Source organism: Emericellopsis cladophorae (assembly GCF_022114955.1).
Source record: "Emericellopsis cladophorae strain MUM 19.33 chromosome Unknown NODE_2_length_1295279_cov_118_880017, whole genome shotgun sequence".
NCBI classification, from domain to species: domain Eukaryota; kingdom Fungi; phylum Ascomycota; class Sordariomycetes; order Hypocreales; family Bionectriaceae; genus Emericellopsis; species Emericellopsis cladophorae.
Genome location: NW_026250927.1, coordinates 312,625 through 330,549, shown reverse-complemented (window position 1 = coordinate 330,549; position 17,925 = coordinate 312,625). Strand labels below are relative to the sequence as shown.

Here is a 17,925-nt window from a genome sequence, read left to right as displayed (position 1 = left end):
GGATGATAGACTCGGCTACTCTTGCTGCCTGCCTGCTCCTTTCCTGGCCGTCACTTCAATCTCAATCTTCATCTCGTCCTTCATGAGGCCAGCCTCTATCATCATCGCCGCAGGACCAACCTCACCGAACCATTTCTTCAACACGGGCCAGGTCGCGGGAAAGTCGGCCTTGTTCGGCAGGACGTACTGCACTCGGACGACGTCGGCCATGCTGGAGCCAGCCTCTGTGAGGGCCTGGGAGATGTTCTGGAGGGTTTGCTCAGCCTGCTCGGCGACTGAGCTGGAAATGGCGCCTGTGGAGTAGTCGTAGCTATCCAGGTCAGCTATCTGATTCCAAGTCCTCATGGCGCGGGATGGATGGATGGACAGACCCCGTGGTCCCCGAGACGAGGATCCAGTCGTCGACCACCACAGCGCGTGAGTAGCCAATCTGGCTCTCAAAGGACGATCCGGACGCGATGTTGGTCCGATGCATGCTGTCACAAGCGTACCGTTGTCTGTATAGCTTGCGGGATTAGAATAGAAATGAGTTTGGCGAGGCCTGGGATTTGTTATGTGGACGACTGGAGTAGGTGACTCAGGTCCCTCCGACCATCGGCAGCAGTAGACATAGACGATACAGCCCGTCCACATTCCCCCCTGATACTCCCATTCCGACTCCCTAGTGAAGGATTGATATGTATTGTTCATTCCCATTACATGTTGTGGTACATTTCGTCCAGTCCATATACTACACTTTCGTACACAGGCCCGCTGGCCTTCCTACTGCTCCTGCTGCTCCTCCCGCTCCTGGATGGCCTTCTTGACCATGGAAGATAGCAACTGCGGCTCAAAGATCTTGCCAGCCGTCGCCGCCTTCACCTTGCCCATGACCCTGCCGACGAGGACATTCGCCTTGGCACCCGGCTCGTAGAGCGCGTCGACCTGCGCCCGGACCATAGGCTCGAGCTCCGGCGCGCCGAGGACCTCGACGCCACTGAGCTTCTCCATCTGCTCGTACATCTTGACCTCCTCGTCCGCCTTGGTCGCCAGGTCCTCCCGCCCGACCTGCTTCGCTTCGGCGCGGGCGTCCTCGACGGCGCGACGCATGCGCATAATGGCGAGGACGAGGTCGGCGTCGGTGCGGAGCGGGGTCTTGGTCTTGGAGGCGTTGAGGTTGTGGGACATGATGGCGCGCAGGACAGTGAGGCGGAGCGTGTCCTTGTTGCGCATCGCCGTCTTGAGCTCCGTCTTGAGCGTGGCCATAAAGGGCGCCGAGGTGGGTGCGTTGCTGCTGCTGCTGCTGCTGCTGCTGTCGGCGGTGGCGTAGAAGCGGCATGGTATCGAGGGGGATATGGAGACCCTACAGCGCGCTGTGTAGTGCTGCGCCGGGCGGCGCAGGAGCTGGAGAGAGAATCGTGAGGCCATGGCGGATTGTCGCTGTGTGGTGGTGACAATGTTGAAGCTCCCATTCGATGCAGCTTTCTCCAATTTGAATCTTGGTCCCCGGTCCGGTCCCGGTTGCTGTGGATCCGTCATGCATGCGCGAAGGACAAGGGACCACAGTACGGGCGCGGTTCGCTTGAACACTCACTGATCATTCTCATTCTGATAAAAGGCATATCGTCGGATTTCGTATTACAAGAACCATGCCACTTGTCTAGTGCATGCAATGCTGTCCACGTTGACCTGTCCATGCCCCACGATACTCGAAAGCGAACCCCAAGATCATGAACCAACCCCGCCCTTCTCGAACGCCTGTAAATGAAAACATCCCTCTATCGTATAATGTGCGTCCCGTCCACGTAGACCACGAGGGGTTGCACGGTGCAATCAGACACGCCATCCGGGTCATGGAGCACGACTCAGCACCATGTGAAGAACGGGCTGGTCTTCACAGCTTCCAGACGCTCCACAATGACCTTTCTCTGATTCCCCATCTGCCCTTCTGCAGCGGCATAACCAATGTCGCCTTCCAGGTCGTCCCCGTCGTACAGCTGCCGGGCGATGCTGCCGTTGCTCCGTCGACGCGTCGGGGTGAACGAGTACCGCCGCTGACGGCGGCTCTGGGGCGATGGCAGTGATGTGCCATGGTACGTGGGCATCTGGTGCTTCAGATGCGCAGGACGCTCTAGGGAGCCGAAGCTGGCCTTTCCTCGCTCGCTGGTGGGCGACGTCGGCTCCTCCGTCGGCGAGGCAATCTCGAAGCGGCCTGGGTGTGGCATGTCCACCGGCGCACTCCCCAGGCCAAGGAGGTCGTCCACCTTGGCTTTCCCTATCGGTGCAGAGGCGGCGATGTCCGCCTCGTCCATCGACTCGCGGGTGGGGGCGTCCCAGGCGTGCGCCTCGGTCCCAGAGGTGGCCATTTGCATCGGCACCGCGACGGGCACGTCGACGAGATCATCCCACACACAGACCTTTGTGCGGCGTGTCAGCTCGAGGGGGCCGTGGTCGGGCTGCTTGAGGGCCTCGACAACGTTCCACGCTTGGCCCTTCATGACCGCGAGCTGCTTGGCGAACATGCGCTCCTTGAAATCATTGTCGTTCTGAAACACCCGCTTGAGTGCCATCGTCGTCTGCGTCCACCATGCAGTCGAGGTCAGGAGCGGCAAGAAGTGGTCGCGCGTCTTTTGTGAGAACGGGCGTCCAATCAAGTCCACTGGGAGGAAGAGCCAGCCAAAGGGGAAGCTGCTGGATGTCAGTGCGTGTCTCGCGAGGGCAGAGGAGCCTTTACGTACCTTCGCCATGCATCGGGGTGCTTCCAGGGCCATGAGAGCGAGTTGTCGATGGCTCCGATAACGATCGATGGCTGGTTCCCCGCTGGTTCTCTGTTCTTCGCCTCCATCGGCTTGTGGCTCTTGTAGGGATTGGCGGCTCGTGGTGTAGCGCCGGCGCTGTGGCTCCGTCCTGCGTGGGCTGGCCGTGGCCCTTCTTCTTCCGCCACGGGCTCCATATTCATGCGGACTGGATCCGACACAATCGACGCTTTCCCCGTCTCCCAGTCCACCTTGATCATCCAATTGTCCAAGCCTCGATCCGTGTTTCTCATGATGTAATCCAAAATCACCAGCTTTTCCAACTCTTCTCGCAATGACTGCTTCAAGGGCTCTGTCCAGACAAAACGCTCTGGCGATGGCGAGAGGTCAGACTCGAGCTGATCCTCGTCATCACTGTACGACACATCGTTCGGTGGTCTGCTCGACGGTCGACAGTTTTCAGTCCACCTCTTCTTCTTCTTTCGATGTGCATCATTCGTGCGCAGACCCGACCAGTACTGGTCTGGCCAGGGGTTCTCCCTCAGAAACACGTTGGCGTCCTTGAAGCCCTTGAGGAAGACCTGGAAACTGCCTGGCTTGGCGGGCAATGGCCGCTTCTTGCGGTTAAACTTGCGTCGGTCCCAGAAGGGGTAGTGGAACGATTTCGAGGCAAGCCAGACGACGTCGGTATATGGCACGAGATGCGTCCGCAACTGGCAATCGAGGACGTAGGCTGCCGCTTCGCTCACGTAGGAGAGATTGGGAATCAAACTGCACGGATCATCAGTCTTCTGTAGGACGCCAAACGGGGACAGACGTACCATGCTCGCCCAAAGAAGCACGGGAACAAGTTCCTGTGTATCCACTTGTTCCATTTGGGGTTGCCAGCGGCATAGGGCTCCTCGTCCTTTGGCTTGAAGACACCCACAATCTTGCCATCTGGATCACGCGCAAAGTAACTGCCCGAGCTGCCCTGGGAAATCATACTTGGGTGAATCTCTTGGCCGATGGCCGTCCGTACGCTATCCACGATGCGCTCAAATTCGCTCTGCGCCATGTGGCCTACCTGCAGGCCCCCCAGTTCTTCCGGGGACATTGGCCTCACGCCCTCGGGTGGCTGGAACACCGAGTGGTGAATCTCAAAACGCTCCTCCTCGCCGACTTGGTGCTTCCCACGCCCCCGCTTGAATCTTGATGCGATCTCATCCGCCCAGCGCTCCAGCCGGGCATTGATCGCCTTGAGGTCGACACCCGCGGCGCTTCCTGACCGGTGGTGGATGATGGGCCGCGAGGAGGCAGGCGTGTGCAGACCGGAGCGATGCGATGGGCGCGGCGGGTTCGAGATGGGTGCATAGCGAGGCGCGGAGAGGGCGGCAGAGGGCTGGTCAATGGCGAGGTCGTCATCGTCCGAGTCGGAGAGCTGGTCGGCCTGGGCGAGGCGTTCGTAGCCCGTCGTAGCCGGGCGGTCGCGCGGCATTCTGTCTGGCTGCTTGTCGCCTGTGCGAGGTCCGTCGTGATTTCTAGAGACTGGACGTTCGCTGAATGTCGGGAAAGGGGGTTGACGCGGGCCCTTGACGCAGGGAGGATACGTCACGGACGATCCGTCGCGGCCGGCCAGAAATGGTAGAAGTGATGTGGCGGCGAACGGAACAGTCTGGCGATGATGAGCCCCCTTCTTCCACTACCCGAGCGATGCAATGGTGATGTGTTTCTTGACCTACGACGCGACGGTTTTCCCACATGCCAATTGCAGATGCTGGCTGCGGCTTGTCGTCAGGGGACTGGACGTGGAGCTGCCTGCCGGGCTGGTCAGACTGAAACGGTTCGGTGGAAACTTGGCAGCTCCAGCCTGTCGGAAGCTAAGGTAAGCGAGCGACCGAATGTGGGGCTCCGGCTGCGCTCCGTCAATCGTACGGAGTACATGGGTTGCAGAAAAGGATGCTGCTTGGTATTGATTGAACGCTCCCAACATCTTCTGAGAGAATCTCCTACCACAAGGGTCTCATCCGAGGCCTCTGGAAGCTGAAGTAAGATGAGCGAAGAATACAGACGCCATTGCGTGATTTTCGTCCCAGGTAGTCTTCAGCAACCTCGAACTGAACGTTAGGTACTGTTTAGGTAGCGTCTTGGAGGTGCGCTTGCCACAGGGTTGCCGAAACGACCCTTCTTTTGCAAGTACTCCATAGGTACCCTATAGACGAGAATCGAGCGTACAGATGGAGACGACACAAAAAAGACAGGAGCATACGACGCAAACGCTTGCTTTGCAATGTATCAAATGTTCAGCTCCTGTGATATAACGTCGAGGAACTAGTTAGAATATGTTCGATCCGGACGGTGATAGCAGCCCCGATCCTCGAGGTTCTGGCCAAGCCGCTTCCCCAGATGTGATCAGCGAATCGATGTCACTCACAGTCTTAACTCGTCACGCGGGTGGGCGATCAGCAAAGCGACCCCAAACTCTATTCCATCACCACACTGGCCCCCCCTCAACGCCACCAAAGTTCCGTGTCATCGTCCGTCAGATGCAGGCCGGAGCAACCATCACGAAGGCGCGTTGTTGACCAGCTGGAGACAGCGGGCGTCTGAGTGTGGAAAAAGAAGACAAAACCACAGACATTGATGACGCAATAGCAGTCACGGACAACCTCGCAAGCAGTCAAGATACGGTGTACCAAAGGGGCTGTCTGGTTGTGATGGTGGTGTCGCATATGCCCAAGTGGCCCTGATTTGGCAAGGGGAAAGAGAGGACGCCGGCACCATCGGTTCATCGTACCCAACTCTCAGAGACGGATCCGCCCCTAAGAACAGCCAGATGGAAAACGCTTCTCGAGCGAACATCCTTGTGAAAGTTTCGTGGAAGGGGTGGTACGTATAGGCCCGTGCAGAGAACATAGTCGGTGCTCCGGAATTCCGCCACACTCTGATCTTGGTCACATTATCACGTACTTGCGCCTCAAAGGCGATGGGAGGGTCCATTCCCAGTATGGTGGAGCGCGGTGAGCCGCGTAATCCATTGACAACTTAGTATGGGGTACGGACTACTATGATCTGTTTTCCTGTAGACAGGAACGACGGTAACGTCAGGAGCTGACAGCCTGACAGTACGTGTATCCATCAGTCCTCGTTGATGATGCTTTCTGGGTGCCACGACGGAGGCCATGTGGTGTAGTTAGGGTCGGTCAAGCAAATGGCTGGGCGAGTCTCCTACACCGAATGACCCCGTCGGCAGTGCGGCACTGCATTGCCAATTCATCAGATTCGCTGCCCAACGTCAGATCAGTTCGCCGCGCCCCTCCTCGAGGGCCATCATGCCAGTTGTGAAGGTGTCTCGTCTACGGGTACGGAAGTGGCCTAGTAGCCTAGTACTTGGAGGTAGTCTAGACTCTAGACCCATGCAGCGCGGCAGGGAGACAGCTTCCCCGCGTGGGCTCCAGTTTATGTTGGCACTCGGGGTCTTGGGCACTGAATTGTTGTGAGTAATTAGTACCTTATTAAGGTATGGTCGGACCTTGAGAGGCTGAGTGTTGAAGTGATGTAGGAGGCACGCACGCGGCTTGGGGCCTTGGGCTGGTGCGAGGCCAATCCGCCGTCCTTCTCTGACGCCCGCTGTTCCATCCATCCATCAGGTGATCCCCTCCTCACAGACGGAACAGTGTCTGTTTGTTGACCAATCTTTTCTCTCGCCCTTGGTCGACCTTGTACCCTGTCCGGTTGCTAACAGTTTCCATTGATAAGACCAGCCCACCCGTCATCCTTGGATTTTGACTGACTCATTTCATTCTTGGATGCTTGGGCCATCTTGGTTGAAAGTACCCCGGAAGCATTACTTGCCTCAGGTAGCTTATCAACTTTCTTATAATAGTCCGGACAAGCCACTCCCAGGATTCCGGTACCCCCATATCTTTGTTTCAATTCATAACCCTGGCTTTCACTCGTAACTTTACCTTGACCAACAACCTTTCCTTATTCCCATACCAATACCTTTCGTTCTTGCCCATCCCGACCTACTACGTACCTACCCACGCCGCGACACCCAACCGACCATAGAGAATGCAAGTCGTTTCTCGTGGCATCGACGCCTCCATCACCCACTCTCCCATGCCAGGCCCCGACACGACGCGAGGTCGCACCCGTGACCGCAGCCACCCCAGGGCAGCTCTTGCTGGCGAACGGTTGGACAAGGTGGAATCTAGCACATTCAGAGGTCGTTCCCGACAGCGAGCATCGTCCCCCCCATGCCCTGCGTCACGCAACCCATCGCGCTCCATGCTCTCCCCAACACGCCAGGTACTCCTGCACAACCGGCTGCGCGACGCCCGTCGGGAGCACTGTCCCTCGCGCCCGGCCAGAGACTCGTCGCCGTCCAAGACTGCGGCGCTCCAGCAACGACGCCGCCGTACCAGAAGCCGCAGCCGGGGCCCTCGACGAATGGAGGCCGACTCGCACCACAAGGCTGTCGAAACGCATTCCTCTCTTCGGCACCAAGTCCGCGTGGACAACGAGCCTACCACTTCCGCTACCTCGTCTCCCAATATGCGAGGCTGATTGTATCCACAAGCTGCATCTCGGCTAAGGTCGGCGTCTGAGCGTCATCCAACGATGATGCTCTCCCTCCACAAAGGAGTACCGCTTTTCCGAGCTGGAAGCTCGGAGACTTTTCATGTATTACTAAAAATCCGGCACGAGCGAGAGGAAGAAAGAAAAAGATTGAGTCGAGCAAGACGACATTCGAGATCAATTGCGGGAGACCGGTACGACGGGGATACCTCAGTTGTCTTTACGAGCGGAAACGGGATTGGTAACAGGGCTCGGCGTTTGTTTTGCATTTCATTGCTGTACGAGATAATGATGCAGATTCGCATTAATGATCAATGAGACCAATTTTACATACTGGTAGTACGGATGTGGAGATCGTTGTGACATGATGACAGTACTTGGAGTGCATTCAAGATATCTGATGATTTGACACTGGTTGTACGGGTAATGCACCTAGAGCTGGCTATTAAAAGTCGATCAGTCTTCGCCGACAATGGACCGCCGCTTCCAGAATTTATTGTGTCGCCCGCTCAACGGCTTTCGGAGCGACGCGTCCATTGGCGCGAGTAGCTCGCCTAGGCCCCCACTCATGCATCGGCGACTACGCTAACAGCTTCATGAGCCGATTCTCCAAAAGTTTTTGACGTCGTCCATTTTCCCATGCCACCCCTTACCATCCCGCGACCAGCTACTGCACAACGCCTCCAACGCCTGCAACTGGTTCGATAACGACCAGAAGGTGCGGTATGCTGCAGAGAACGGCCGCCCGACTCGAATCAGGCCGTCATCTTCGCCGAATACTGACCCGATCGACGACGCGACCCTCACGGCGGCTGAGGCTGCTCCAGAATCTCGCACACAGTCATGGCGCCCATACCAAGGCGATAGCACGGAGGAGATCGAGTCGGAGGGATAGTGACGTGCCTTTTTCACGGCCGTCGAACTCTCCGTGGCTGGACTTCCTGTACCCGAGAGGAACATACGGGTTGCTTCGCAAGGAGGGGTCTTCTATCCCGCGAAGTAGACGGGCGCCTATCTGCTGGAGCGGATGCGTGCGAAGGCTGCACTCGACCAGTGATGCTGTCAGATCGCATGCGCCCGAAGAGGCAGAGCAACATGTCACCCAGCCTGGTCGCGGCCCCGCAACCCCTGGCAGTCTTCAGCAGCGGGATTCCATCCACAGGCCACCGTCAATATCAGAACGACATCGATATTCGCGCGCGGAAGGAACAGAGAGGATACGGTCATCCCAAACCGCTGCATCAGATAAGAACAACGACGTACATACTCCTAGCGCCGACGTCCACGAGGATGCTGAAGCAATCGCCGATTTGGTGGAAGAGACATCACAAACTGCACACGAGTCCCCAGACCAGGGCTCGCCAACCTCACGGGAATCGAGGCTAAATCGATTCGAGGGGGCCGATCTTTACACTGATGCACCTGAGCCAGAAGATGACGGGTGGCCGAATTCAGCAGACGAGTCAAAGCCAGCGCAGATTTCCCGGGCGGTCGAGCCACGGAAGGCCGTCATGTGGGACCATCAAGTCGAACGTCAAGGTCGTGAGGCCCAGCATAAAGAAGCCATTAACGACAACCAGGAAGGTACAGAACAGGCGCTCTATGACGATGCCATGGCCCCAACGGCAGGCTGGGAGTCCGAGATCAATGTACAGCCCGTCGACGTCTTTGCGCGCGCCCCATCAGCGTCGCCGGAGAGACGCGAGTTTGAAAAGAGCGCAGAGGACATGGCGGCTGTCTTTGTTGGCCGAAGCCGGATAGCCGCCGCCAAGCAACACCTCGAACAGTACCTGGCCGACCCTGAAGGGGAGCGTTATCGCGAGGTTTGGGATCTTTACCTGCTTCTACAGGATCATGATCGGCCGATCATGCGGCCGAAAGTGGTGGCTTACCTATCGAGGGCAGACAACATCGTCGAGCGCGATCGTGTGGCGTCTCTCATACCAAAGACAGCTGTGGAGTATTGGGACAATGAGTATCTTTCTGCCGTGGTCCTCGTCCATTTGCGCAACGGCGACCAGCAGGCCGCCATCGAGATCTTCAAGAAGGGCATTTCTGAGAAGGACCTGACGGGAGGCCTGCAATACCTTCTGATTGACTCCATCAACAAGCAACAATGGACGACGATGATGGACGTGTGGTTAGCCAACACAAGATTGCTGGCGCGTCACAACCAGCAGGATACACTGGACACGAGGCTACTGCAGCCAATCTTTGAGCTTGACAAGCTGGCCGGATTGTACTTTTCGTTCGAGCGATGGCTGGCGGCTGACGATCGACTGGTGGAGAGGTGGCTAGAGTCTGAGGAACTCACCAGGAAGTCGTTGCTGGTCCTCCGGCGAGCATTCGCAGTGGCCACTCTACAAAAGCCCTGCGCACCGACACACGCTCGCACGATACTGGCGTTCTGGCAAAATCATGATTGGTACGACGAGTACCTCTGGCGGATGTTTGACCGATGGTATGAGAAAGTGCACGACAAAACCACAGCATACGGCCTGTACGGAATCTACCAGGACTACCGAGTCCTACCGGAGGCGAAGCCGAACTTCTTCGCTCTGCGTGGTGTCTTCAAATTGCACTTTCCGCAGAACAAGAAAGCCCTTGAGCAGCTACGCGAAGACTGGATCTCGTTCCATGGCGAGCTCAGTGATTGGGCCTTCAGCAAATACCTCAAACTCTACGCCCAAGAAGGCAATGTCCAGAAGGTGACCGAGCTGTGGGCTCGCTACGTGCAGGCGCTGCCTGACAAGCTGACCAAGCCTAGAGGTTTCACTAGCCTGCTCAACGTTCACGCGCAAGGTGGTGATGTCAAGGCTGTGGAGCGCCAGTTACGGATCATGAGGAACGACTACGGCGTCGAGCCCGATATCACGTGCTGGAACATTCTTCTGAAGGCTCACATACGGCTGAGCAAGTGGGACGATGCTATGACCTGCTATGACCACATTTGCAATGTTTCAGAGCCCAGTCGCCAGACGTTCTCGCAGCTTATGGCGATCCCGGCCAAAAAGGGAGATGTCGAGACGGTCCTGGGATTCTTCAATGAGGTGCAAGAGCGGCGCCTTGGCCTGGACAAGGAGGTTGTTCATCCGCTGATCACTGCGTACTGCAAGAGTGGTCAGACGAGGGCTGCCGAAGCCATTTGTCGTGAGCTGCACGGCCGTCGCATCAATGTGGGCACGCACAGCTGGAACGCGCTGATCCTGCACTACGGTCTCGAGGGCGAGACGAAACGGGTCTACGATATACTGGCCACCATGAAGGAACTCAAGTACGAGTGGGATCGTGACACCCTTGCGTGTCTACTCCGAGCCTTGACGCAAGTGCACTCGACCGTCCAGGCCATGACCATCCTGCGCGATGCGCTCAAGTATTCGCCTTTCCTGGTGGATTCGGAACACTTTTCGATTCTGATGGCTGGTGCTGTCCGCGGCAACAATCGGCCAGACGCAGAGCGGTTGATGGTGATGATGGAGAATCATTCGATACCGATTCCCTTCAACGCAATCGTCTCTTACGCTCAGATGCTCCTCAAGTACTATCCATCTGCAATTGACGTGAACCAGATATGCGAGAGAATATTTGGGTCGCTACGGAGAGAGGTGGAACGGCAGGAGATCGCCAGTGACGTGCGCCGTCTGCGCATCGTCACCCAGAACATTGGCCAAGCAGCTCGGCTTATGATTGACATGAACCGGCCGCACCTCGTCGATGAACTCGTCGGCCTGTATTCGGAGCTCTTTCCGGAGTTGGAGAAGGGCGAGATGCTCCCTCATACGCTGATCACCTCCTTGATGACCAGGGCATACAGAGCCGAGGACTACGACCGTGTCCAGGCGATTTGGGACGATACATGGCCGAAGCTACTCAAGAAATGGTGTCCTCCCAACAATGCCAAGGTCTATCCGGGCTTCAAGTACGACATCAACCCCATGCTTCTGCGGTTCACCGAAACGTGTGCGATGCAGAACATGGGCAGGAAGCTCCGCGAAGTCGTCGACGAATGCCTCGAAGTGGGCTTCATGCTCACCTGGGTCGTGTGGAAACGTGTGCTCAAGACCATGCTCGATAACGGCGAAGCTGATCGCGCCATGGAGCTGACAGAAAAGTACCTCATGCCCACGTGGACCAACTGGTGGACCATGTTTCCTACCCACGATGAACGTCGCAAGACTAAAAGCACTCGGTTCCCCAAGGTGCCGCCCCTCCTGATTCAAGAAATGCGCAATGTCTGGGTCGACGCCACGCTGGATGCTCCTCTGTATGCCACGGCGATGCGCCGAGTGAAGCGTATTGAGGCCACCATGCCCCTGCTGAAGCGAGCCTTTAGACGCTACGAGCCACCACCTGGCTCCGAGCATAAGGTCAACCCGAGCATGCGCGTGCACAAGGCAACGGTGAAGATGCTGGCGACCATGTCTCTGGGCGAGCTGCGACAGATGGTAGGCGCGCTAGAGCGGCAGCTCGAGGAGATCGACGCTGTGGCCATGACAGACTCTGACATGTCGGAGAAGATGGTCAGGGCAGCGGTGGCACCCGAGACCTATGAGGACACGTACGAGATGTACAGGATTCTGCGCGATCATATCAGCAAGCTCACCGACCCCGTGCGCGTGATCACTCCTCGCTCGCCCGAGCAGCTCAAGATCAAGAAGCTTGGCGACGCACTCTTGCACCAAGAAGCGCGAGACGAGCAACGCGCGGAGTTACCCGCCGATCAGCGCCCGCCTAAAGACGTAGATGAGACGCGGGACAATCTGCCGGCCCAGTCATGGTATTGGTCCTCGCCCCTCCGCGAGATCGCCGACAGACACCGACCGCCAACCGTCCAGTCGCGACCCCCCGGTCTCATACTGGACTGGGATCAGATCCCCGTCAAGGACAAGAAATCCTTCTCGTCCATCCGCCAGAGACGTCTCGCGTTGCAAAGCCCAGAGGCAGAGGACCAACTCAAGACTGCCGATCCGACGGGGCGGAAATTCACCCTCAACTATCCACCCCTGCCTGCGCCTGCCGAGCCGTTCGATCCAACAAAGCCCAGCAAGGGTAAGGGCAGCCCCAAGGCGCGCAGGACTGACTTTTGGAACAATGTCCGTCGTCGACAGAATGAGCGCATGAAGAAGATTGCGTATCACCCCAAGACTGCCTCCTCCGTCTCGGATGCCATTGCTCGGATCCGAAGGATACTCATCGCCTCTGGTGATCCACCGTATGATCCCTACGCAGAGGAGGAGCAGGAGCTCAAGCCACGGGTGGTTCGTCGGCCCATTGTTCATCTCAGCTATGATGCCCCTGTGCGGGAGGACGAAGGCGACGAGGCGGATGGTGTTTCGTCTACCAAGAAGAACGTAAAAAAGAGGAACAAGCAGAAGCAGCAGGATGCAAAGAGTGACGATGCCAGGATCGATGCCAGTGTGTTTGAGGAGAAGTTCTTTGGCAGCGGGGCCAGTTAAGCGCCCACATCACGACTAGGAGCATTTAGTGGGCGGGCATGATGTATTACCACGACTGCTTTTCAAAGGCGAGGTGTTGTATATTAGCATTGTACACTTTAGTACTGGATCTGTATATCCATTTCGCTGGTACATGGAAGAGGAGCATATAAATGTGTATCATTAATTGTACATCAGGGCTGGAATTATAATACACGCTCGCGCTTTCCGAGCGATTTGCAACGCTGTGTTTAAGTACCCATGGATGTTATGCGAAAAGTACCAGATGAAATATCAAACGCTTGAGCACGACCAGACCACTCGAAAGCCCTATGATTCCGTCTGGCGGCGAGAAGGCCACTCAACCTTCATCAGATGGCGAAGTCGGTCTCAACGATCGCAGCCGCTGGGAGAGCAATCCTTCTGAGCTTGGGGACCCAGAGGCAAATCCATTAATACCGTACCCTTGGTCGCCCTTGCTAAGCTTTGCGTATTGACCGGCCTCCCAAACCGGTTCAGCACTCGAAGCACTGCTTGAGGGACGAGTCATATCTCGTGATTCCGGCAATCGGATGCCCTCCATTGGGTCATTGGCCGCGTTGCTTGCTTCACTGTTGGGCCGCTCTGGCACCGGGAACGTGAAAAGGATCGGCTCGACAGTAGTCGCATGGCCCGAAGCCAAGGTTGATGCGAAGGGATAGGGGGTTGAAGGGGACAAACCGCCCGACAAGTCACGCGGGATGTTGGGAAACGAGATTCCCGAGCTTCGCCTCCGGAAGGCCTTGTCTGCAACGAGAGCTGCCCCAGCGCCAGCTCCTGCAGACATTGGCGGACACATCACCCTGATGGCTTTGTAAGGTGTAAAACGAGGCTCGGGCCATGTTGTCTCACTTCGCAACCTTTCCTTCCCGTCAGGTACCCGGTTTGCAAAGACGACCCGAACGCTCTTGTAGAGATAGAAACGCCCTCTGGACGGCGAGCAGATATGGAGATGAATGAGGTAGCGCAGGGTTTGTTTATCGGGAGGACCAGGGCCAATGGGCGGTACGCCGTCGATGATCGGGCCGGCAGAGAAACAGCGCTGACGGACAAATGTCTTGGTGCCAGGCTCCATGTCAGCAAGGTCATAGGGCACTAGGAAAAGTTTGACGGCAGTTTTGTTTTGGTTTTTGATGATGATCTGGAGCTGTCCCTTTTCGGGTATGCGATAGCTGCCCCCGGGTGGTGCTCTAGGTGCAGCAGATGTTCTCCTTGACTTTTGAGGTCGATATGACTCCATCTCTTCCTCGCATGCTGAAGAAGCTATCGCCATGTCCATGGAATTCCGGCCGCTGCACCGGCTTTGCGCTTTCCTCTTTGAACGGGAATCATCCTGGTTCGGAAGCCCATTTTCGAGGTCGATTTGTCCAACATAGGGGCTGGGGCTGTCATCAGACGAAGGTCGACCATGGGAAGTAGTGTTGTAGCTGTAGTAAACTGCGTGGAACGGAAGGGTGACGTGCGCTGGGCATCGCAGACTCGACTTGCACTTTCCCATCCCCAGAACCGCAATTTGGGCCATAAAGTCGAGTGGTTTGGACGGTGTTGTTGACATGCGTCCGCGAAGTATGCTCTCCTCATACGAGCCAACCATTGCAGCGTGCCGCGAGAGGGGTGAAACATCCGTACCAAATGATGACCGACGGGCAGCCCGCATCATGTTTGGTGTAGGCGGTGACAGCGTCGCCTCGCCGCCATTTAGGAAGCTCAAAGACCGCCTGGGCTGGTGTGCTTGGGTGGGAAAGGATCCTTGGCGTCTGTGGGTTGGCATGTTGGAATACGACGACATTCTGGCAGAGGGCGATTCGTAAGGCGAGGACTGTGCAGCGTAACACGTATGCCTCCGCGTGTTAGGCGTCGGGGAAGGAATGTCCATATGGTCCAGTGCCTCAGCTATTTGTAGATCCTCGTTTGTCTCTGAGCACACCAGAGGGCTCGTTGGCGGTTGGAAGGCAAGGCTCGATGAGAGGGAAGAGGATATAGAGTGCGGCGAAGTGCCCATTGGTATCGATTTACGATGGCGAGATCTGGAAAGATCTTGGCCTCGGCCATGGCGCAAGTATGGCGTGAAATCTCGAGGCGGCGAGGTGGCTGCCCATATGTCGACCTGTGGTCGGCGCGGATGAGACCCCCTGTTTGCATCGTTGCCATCGTCGTCCGTGAAATCCCCCGAGTGCAAGGCCGACCCAGGTCTCTCCAGACTCATGCCATCTCGAACCCTCGCGTCGGGTGCTACGTGCGACTTGATGTTGTCTGGTGTGATTTCCGCTGCGGGTTGCAGTTCTGAGGATTCGGCTAGCGCCTGGGTGTTCTTTGGACAATGAGCTTCGGGGTTTTGGCGGCGCAGGAGGGATTCAAGCTTGAGAAATGTGAGCCATGGCTACTAGGTCATATTCTGGGAAACATACGTGACGACTCGGTACCCAGGTCGGGCTCTCACCCTTCTTCAGTTTCTCAATCAGCTCTTCCCGACTAGAAGTCATATCTTCGTCCGATTTGCGACTAGGCGTCATTTGCGGGCTATCCGGGATAGGCCCCTCGCAGAATTCAGTCCTCAAACTCTCCTCTGACAGGCGGCTCAAGGGCGGCCGTGGGCGGCCGAAGATCGTACGCTCCGTGTCGTGGGGTTCGGAAACATCGTCATGATTGTTGAGGTCGTCGTGTGCGATAGGCATGATTACTGGTCTGAACCACAGCGAAGCTGCGGCTCTGAAGCTGTTCTGACTTCCGAGAAATCATGTAACCGATGGGGGTGCAAATTTCGTCTTGCTCGCTGCCCAGCGTCGTTCTTTGACTGTCGTGTGCCGTACGTACTTCGAAGCGGCAGCGGTTGGAACCAACCAACGGATACGGACGGATGCAGGAGATGTTGGCGCGGCCTGGTGACTCTGGCAGAACCAGGGTTTAGATGAATAAGCGACGAGTCAACACAGAATTTGTAAAAGCAACTCAAACAAAGCAGAGAGAAAGAGGGCGAGGCTACGGGAAGCTGGATGAAAGACCGCGGTAGGGACAAGCTATGATCATGGGTGATTTCGTAGAGGTGATGAAAGTTGATCACCAGCAGGTGACACATCCATCCTGAAGCGGTGAGCGGACTGAAAGGCTGAAGCGCTGAAAGCACACCTAAGGTAAAGTAACAATTACGCCGCGTCCCGCATTAATTGCCCTTGATTCAGGGCCTTATGCCGTCATTCTGGGGCAGCTGCCGCCCATTAGCGCAGAACTTAAGTCGTGCATGCACTGGCACAGCATTACCAAGCACTCCTTCGTCACGCATGGCGATCATTCTGCCGCAGGCCCTTTAGGTACCGGTGATAATTGAGAGTAAAAAAGGATCAAGTAGAGAGTCCAGTCCAAGCGCAACTACATACCACCCACAACAGAGCCCAACCCGCACACAATATGTTGCAGCCCTTACGGTATCACTGTACTGCCGGCCTGGCGAAGCCCGTAGCAGGTGGGGCTTGGGGTCCTGTGGCAAGGCGCACCACTGCACAAGGCAGCCCATAACAGTATCATTAGTGACTGAAGAAGAAAGGCTAGGCAGGAGTGAAGCACTCGGGAAAAATTGAACATGAATATTGACTGGCAATGAATGCCAATATCAGTCGGCTTCAGAAGTCAATTCCTAAGTAGTAGAGATCTAAAGGCGCCACTTGTCTGTCACGCAGGTACTCACGGCGGAGGACAGCGAGATGCCAGCACCACGGTTCATCCGTTCCTCAAATCGCATCTCAAAAAATTTCCGTAGTTCACATTTTCGACAACAGCTCATCGACCCAAGCACAACATGGCACCCAAACGCCCTCTAGACGATGCCAAGTCATCGCAGGAAACGAAGAAGCCCAAGAAGGGATTTAGAGTCGGGCCAGATAATCTGCCAGACGGACCTTGGCGACGGAAAGGTGAGCCCTGCTGTCGCATTCACTCACACTACGGGGAAGCTCACGCGACACAGTCACCAAAATCAAGCAAGACTTAATCCACAAGGCCAAGGTCAAGAAACAATACGCCAAAGTCAAAGCTGAGGAAGAAAAGAAGGAGAAGGAGCAGGAGCAGGAGCAGCAAGATGAAGTGCACAAAGACAAGGCGCACAACGATGAGGACGCTGGTGAAGCGCTCCACCCCACGAGACAGCTGATGCTCAAGGACGAGGAAGTAGCTCAGAAAAACGCCATTGCAAACGGCGAGCCAGTTGACGCCGACGGCCACCGTCGCCGCACACGGCGTCCAGGATACTACGACAAGCAGTTGGCCAAGGCTAAGGAGCACAAGGCTGAGATTGAGGCACGCAAGGCAGAGGCAGCTCACCGGCGGGCAGAGCGCGAGCAGAAAATTGCGGAGCGGGAGAGGTACAAGAGAGCCATGGCGAAGACAAGGGGCAAAGACGGCAAGAAGAAGCTGGGCCGCGAGAGCGGTCTCCTGCTCGAGAAGGTGAAGAAGATGGTGGGCGAGTAAAGTCATGATTTTCAGTTGGAGTCGAGTTTGGCAAGGCGTTTCGCGTTTTACAATGCTGCCGAATCACATAGCGGTCCTAACCAAGTAGGTAGCACTTTGCGATGGGCTGCAACATGTTGTGTTTGATGCGACGTCTGGTATTAAGTGGTTTGTGGCCCCAACTGTACCATCGTTCTCAAGACATTGCGGTCGTCTTCGCACACAAAGCCATGTCATCGAGGTACGAATATTAGTAGTATCGACCAATGTGCATGGCACTCACGTGTGATACCTAATATGCTCAGCAGCCCTATCCATATAACACACGGGTCATACCGTCATCTATCACAACAGGCGATCGTCACCGCCTGTGCTGTAGATCCGGCAGTGCCAACCTGATACGGCTCTAGTTGTTTCGGGTAGTAGTCTGTGCGACAGAGAACGATGGACCAAGCCCCTGTCACATCATCTGTCCTTTTTCCATCATTATCGATCATGGCTAACAAATTGGATCGGTCACGAAGCAGCGGCTTGGCATTGACAGGAAGAAGCCACACCACCGCCAGACGAGAGATCTGTCACTGAGACGTGGTGTTGAAGATGTTTGAGACATGGTGTGAAACATTGGCCCGGCTGTTAGCTTTCCACCCACTTTTGCTGATCGCGAAAGTCATACCCGACTGAGGGGGTCTTGCGGTCGCCTGTCTGCCTCGTAC

At 56.3% G+C, this 17,925-nt stretch overlaps 5 protein-coding genes across 5 annotated transcripts; 2 read left to right on the top strand and 3 right to left on the bottom strand.

Annotated features, from left to right (window-relative positions):
- Nucleotides 1-15: 15 nt before the first annotated feature.
- J7T54_006838 (uncharacterized protein) lies at nt 16-475 on the bottom strand (the record flags this gene model as incomplete). The annotated part of the gene is made up of 2 exons (XM_051507892.1): nt 16-310; nt 372-475. 2 exons carry the CDS (start codon nt 473-475, stop codon nt 16-18), a joined length of 399 nt encoding a protein of 132 aa, XP_051366052.1.
- A 287-nt stretch (nt 476-762) lies between these two features.
- Nucleotides 763-1,407, bottom strand: J7T54_006837 (uncharacterized protein; the record flags this gene model as incomplete). Its single annotated transcript, XM_051507881.1, has 1 exon — nt 763-1,407. The coding sequence occupies one exon, from the start codon at nt 1,405-1,407 to the stop codon at nt 763-765; it is 645 nt and encodes a 214-aa protein (XP_051366051.1).
- A 437-nt stretch (nt 1,408-1,844) lies between these two features.
- Nucleotides 1,845-4,212, bottom strand: J7T54_006836 (Phosphatidylinositol 4-kinase-like protein; the record flags this gene model as incomplete). Its single annotated transcript, XM_051507870.1, has 3 exons — nt 1,845-2,667; nt 2,718-3,506; nt 3,557-4,212. The coding sequence occupies 3 exons, from the start codon at nt 4,210-4,212 to the stop codon at nt 1,845-1,847; spliced, it is 2,268 nt and encodes a 755-aa protein (XP_051366050.1).
- Nucleotides 4,213-6,788: 2,576 nt separating this feature from the next.
- Nucleotides 6,789-12,751, top strand: J7T54_006835 (Pentatricopeptide repeat-containing protein-like protein; the record flags this gene model as incomplete). Its single annotated transcript, XM_051507859.1, has 4 exons — nt 6,789-6,942; nt 7,026-7,312; nt 7,963-8,135; nt 8,350-12,751. The coding sequence occupies 4 exons, from the start codon at nt 6,789-6,791 to the stop codon at nt 12,749-12,751; spliced, it is 5,016 nt and encodes a 1,671-aa protein (XP_051366049.1).
- A 3,811-nt stretch (nt 12,752-16,562) lies between these two features.
- J7T54_006834 (uncharacterized protein) lies at nt 16,563-17,230 on the top strand (the record flags this gene model as incomplete). The annotated part of the gene is made up of 2 exons (XM_051507848.1): nt 16,563-16,677; nt 16,731-17,230. The coding sequence occupies 2 exons, from the start codon at nt 16,563-16,565 to the stop codon at nt 17,228-17,230; spliced, it is 615 nt and encodes a 204-aa protein (XP_051366048.1).
- Between the last annotated feature and the right edge of the window lie 695 nt (nt 17,231-17,925).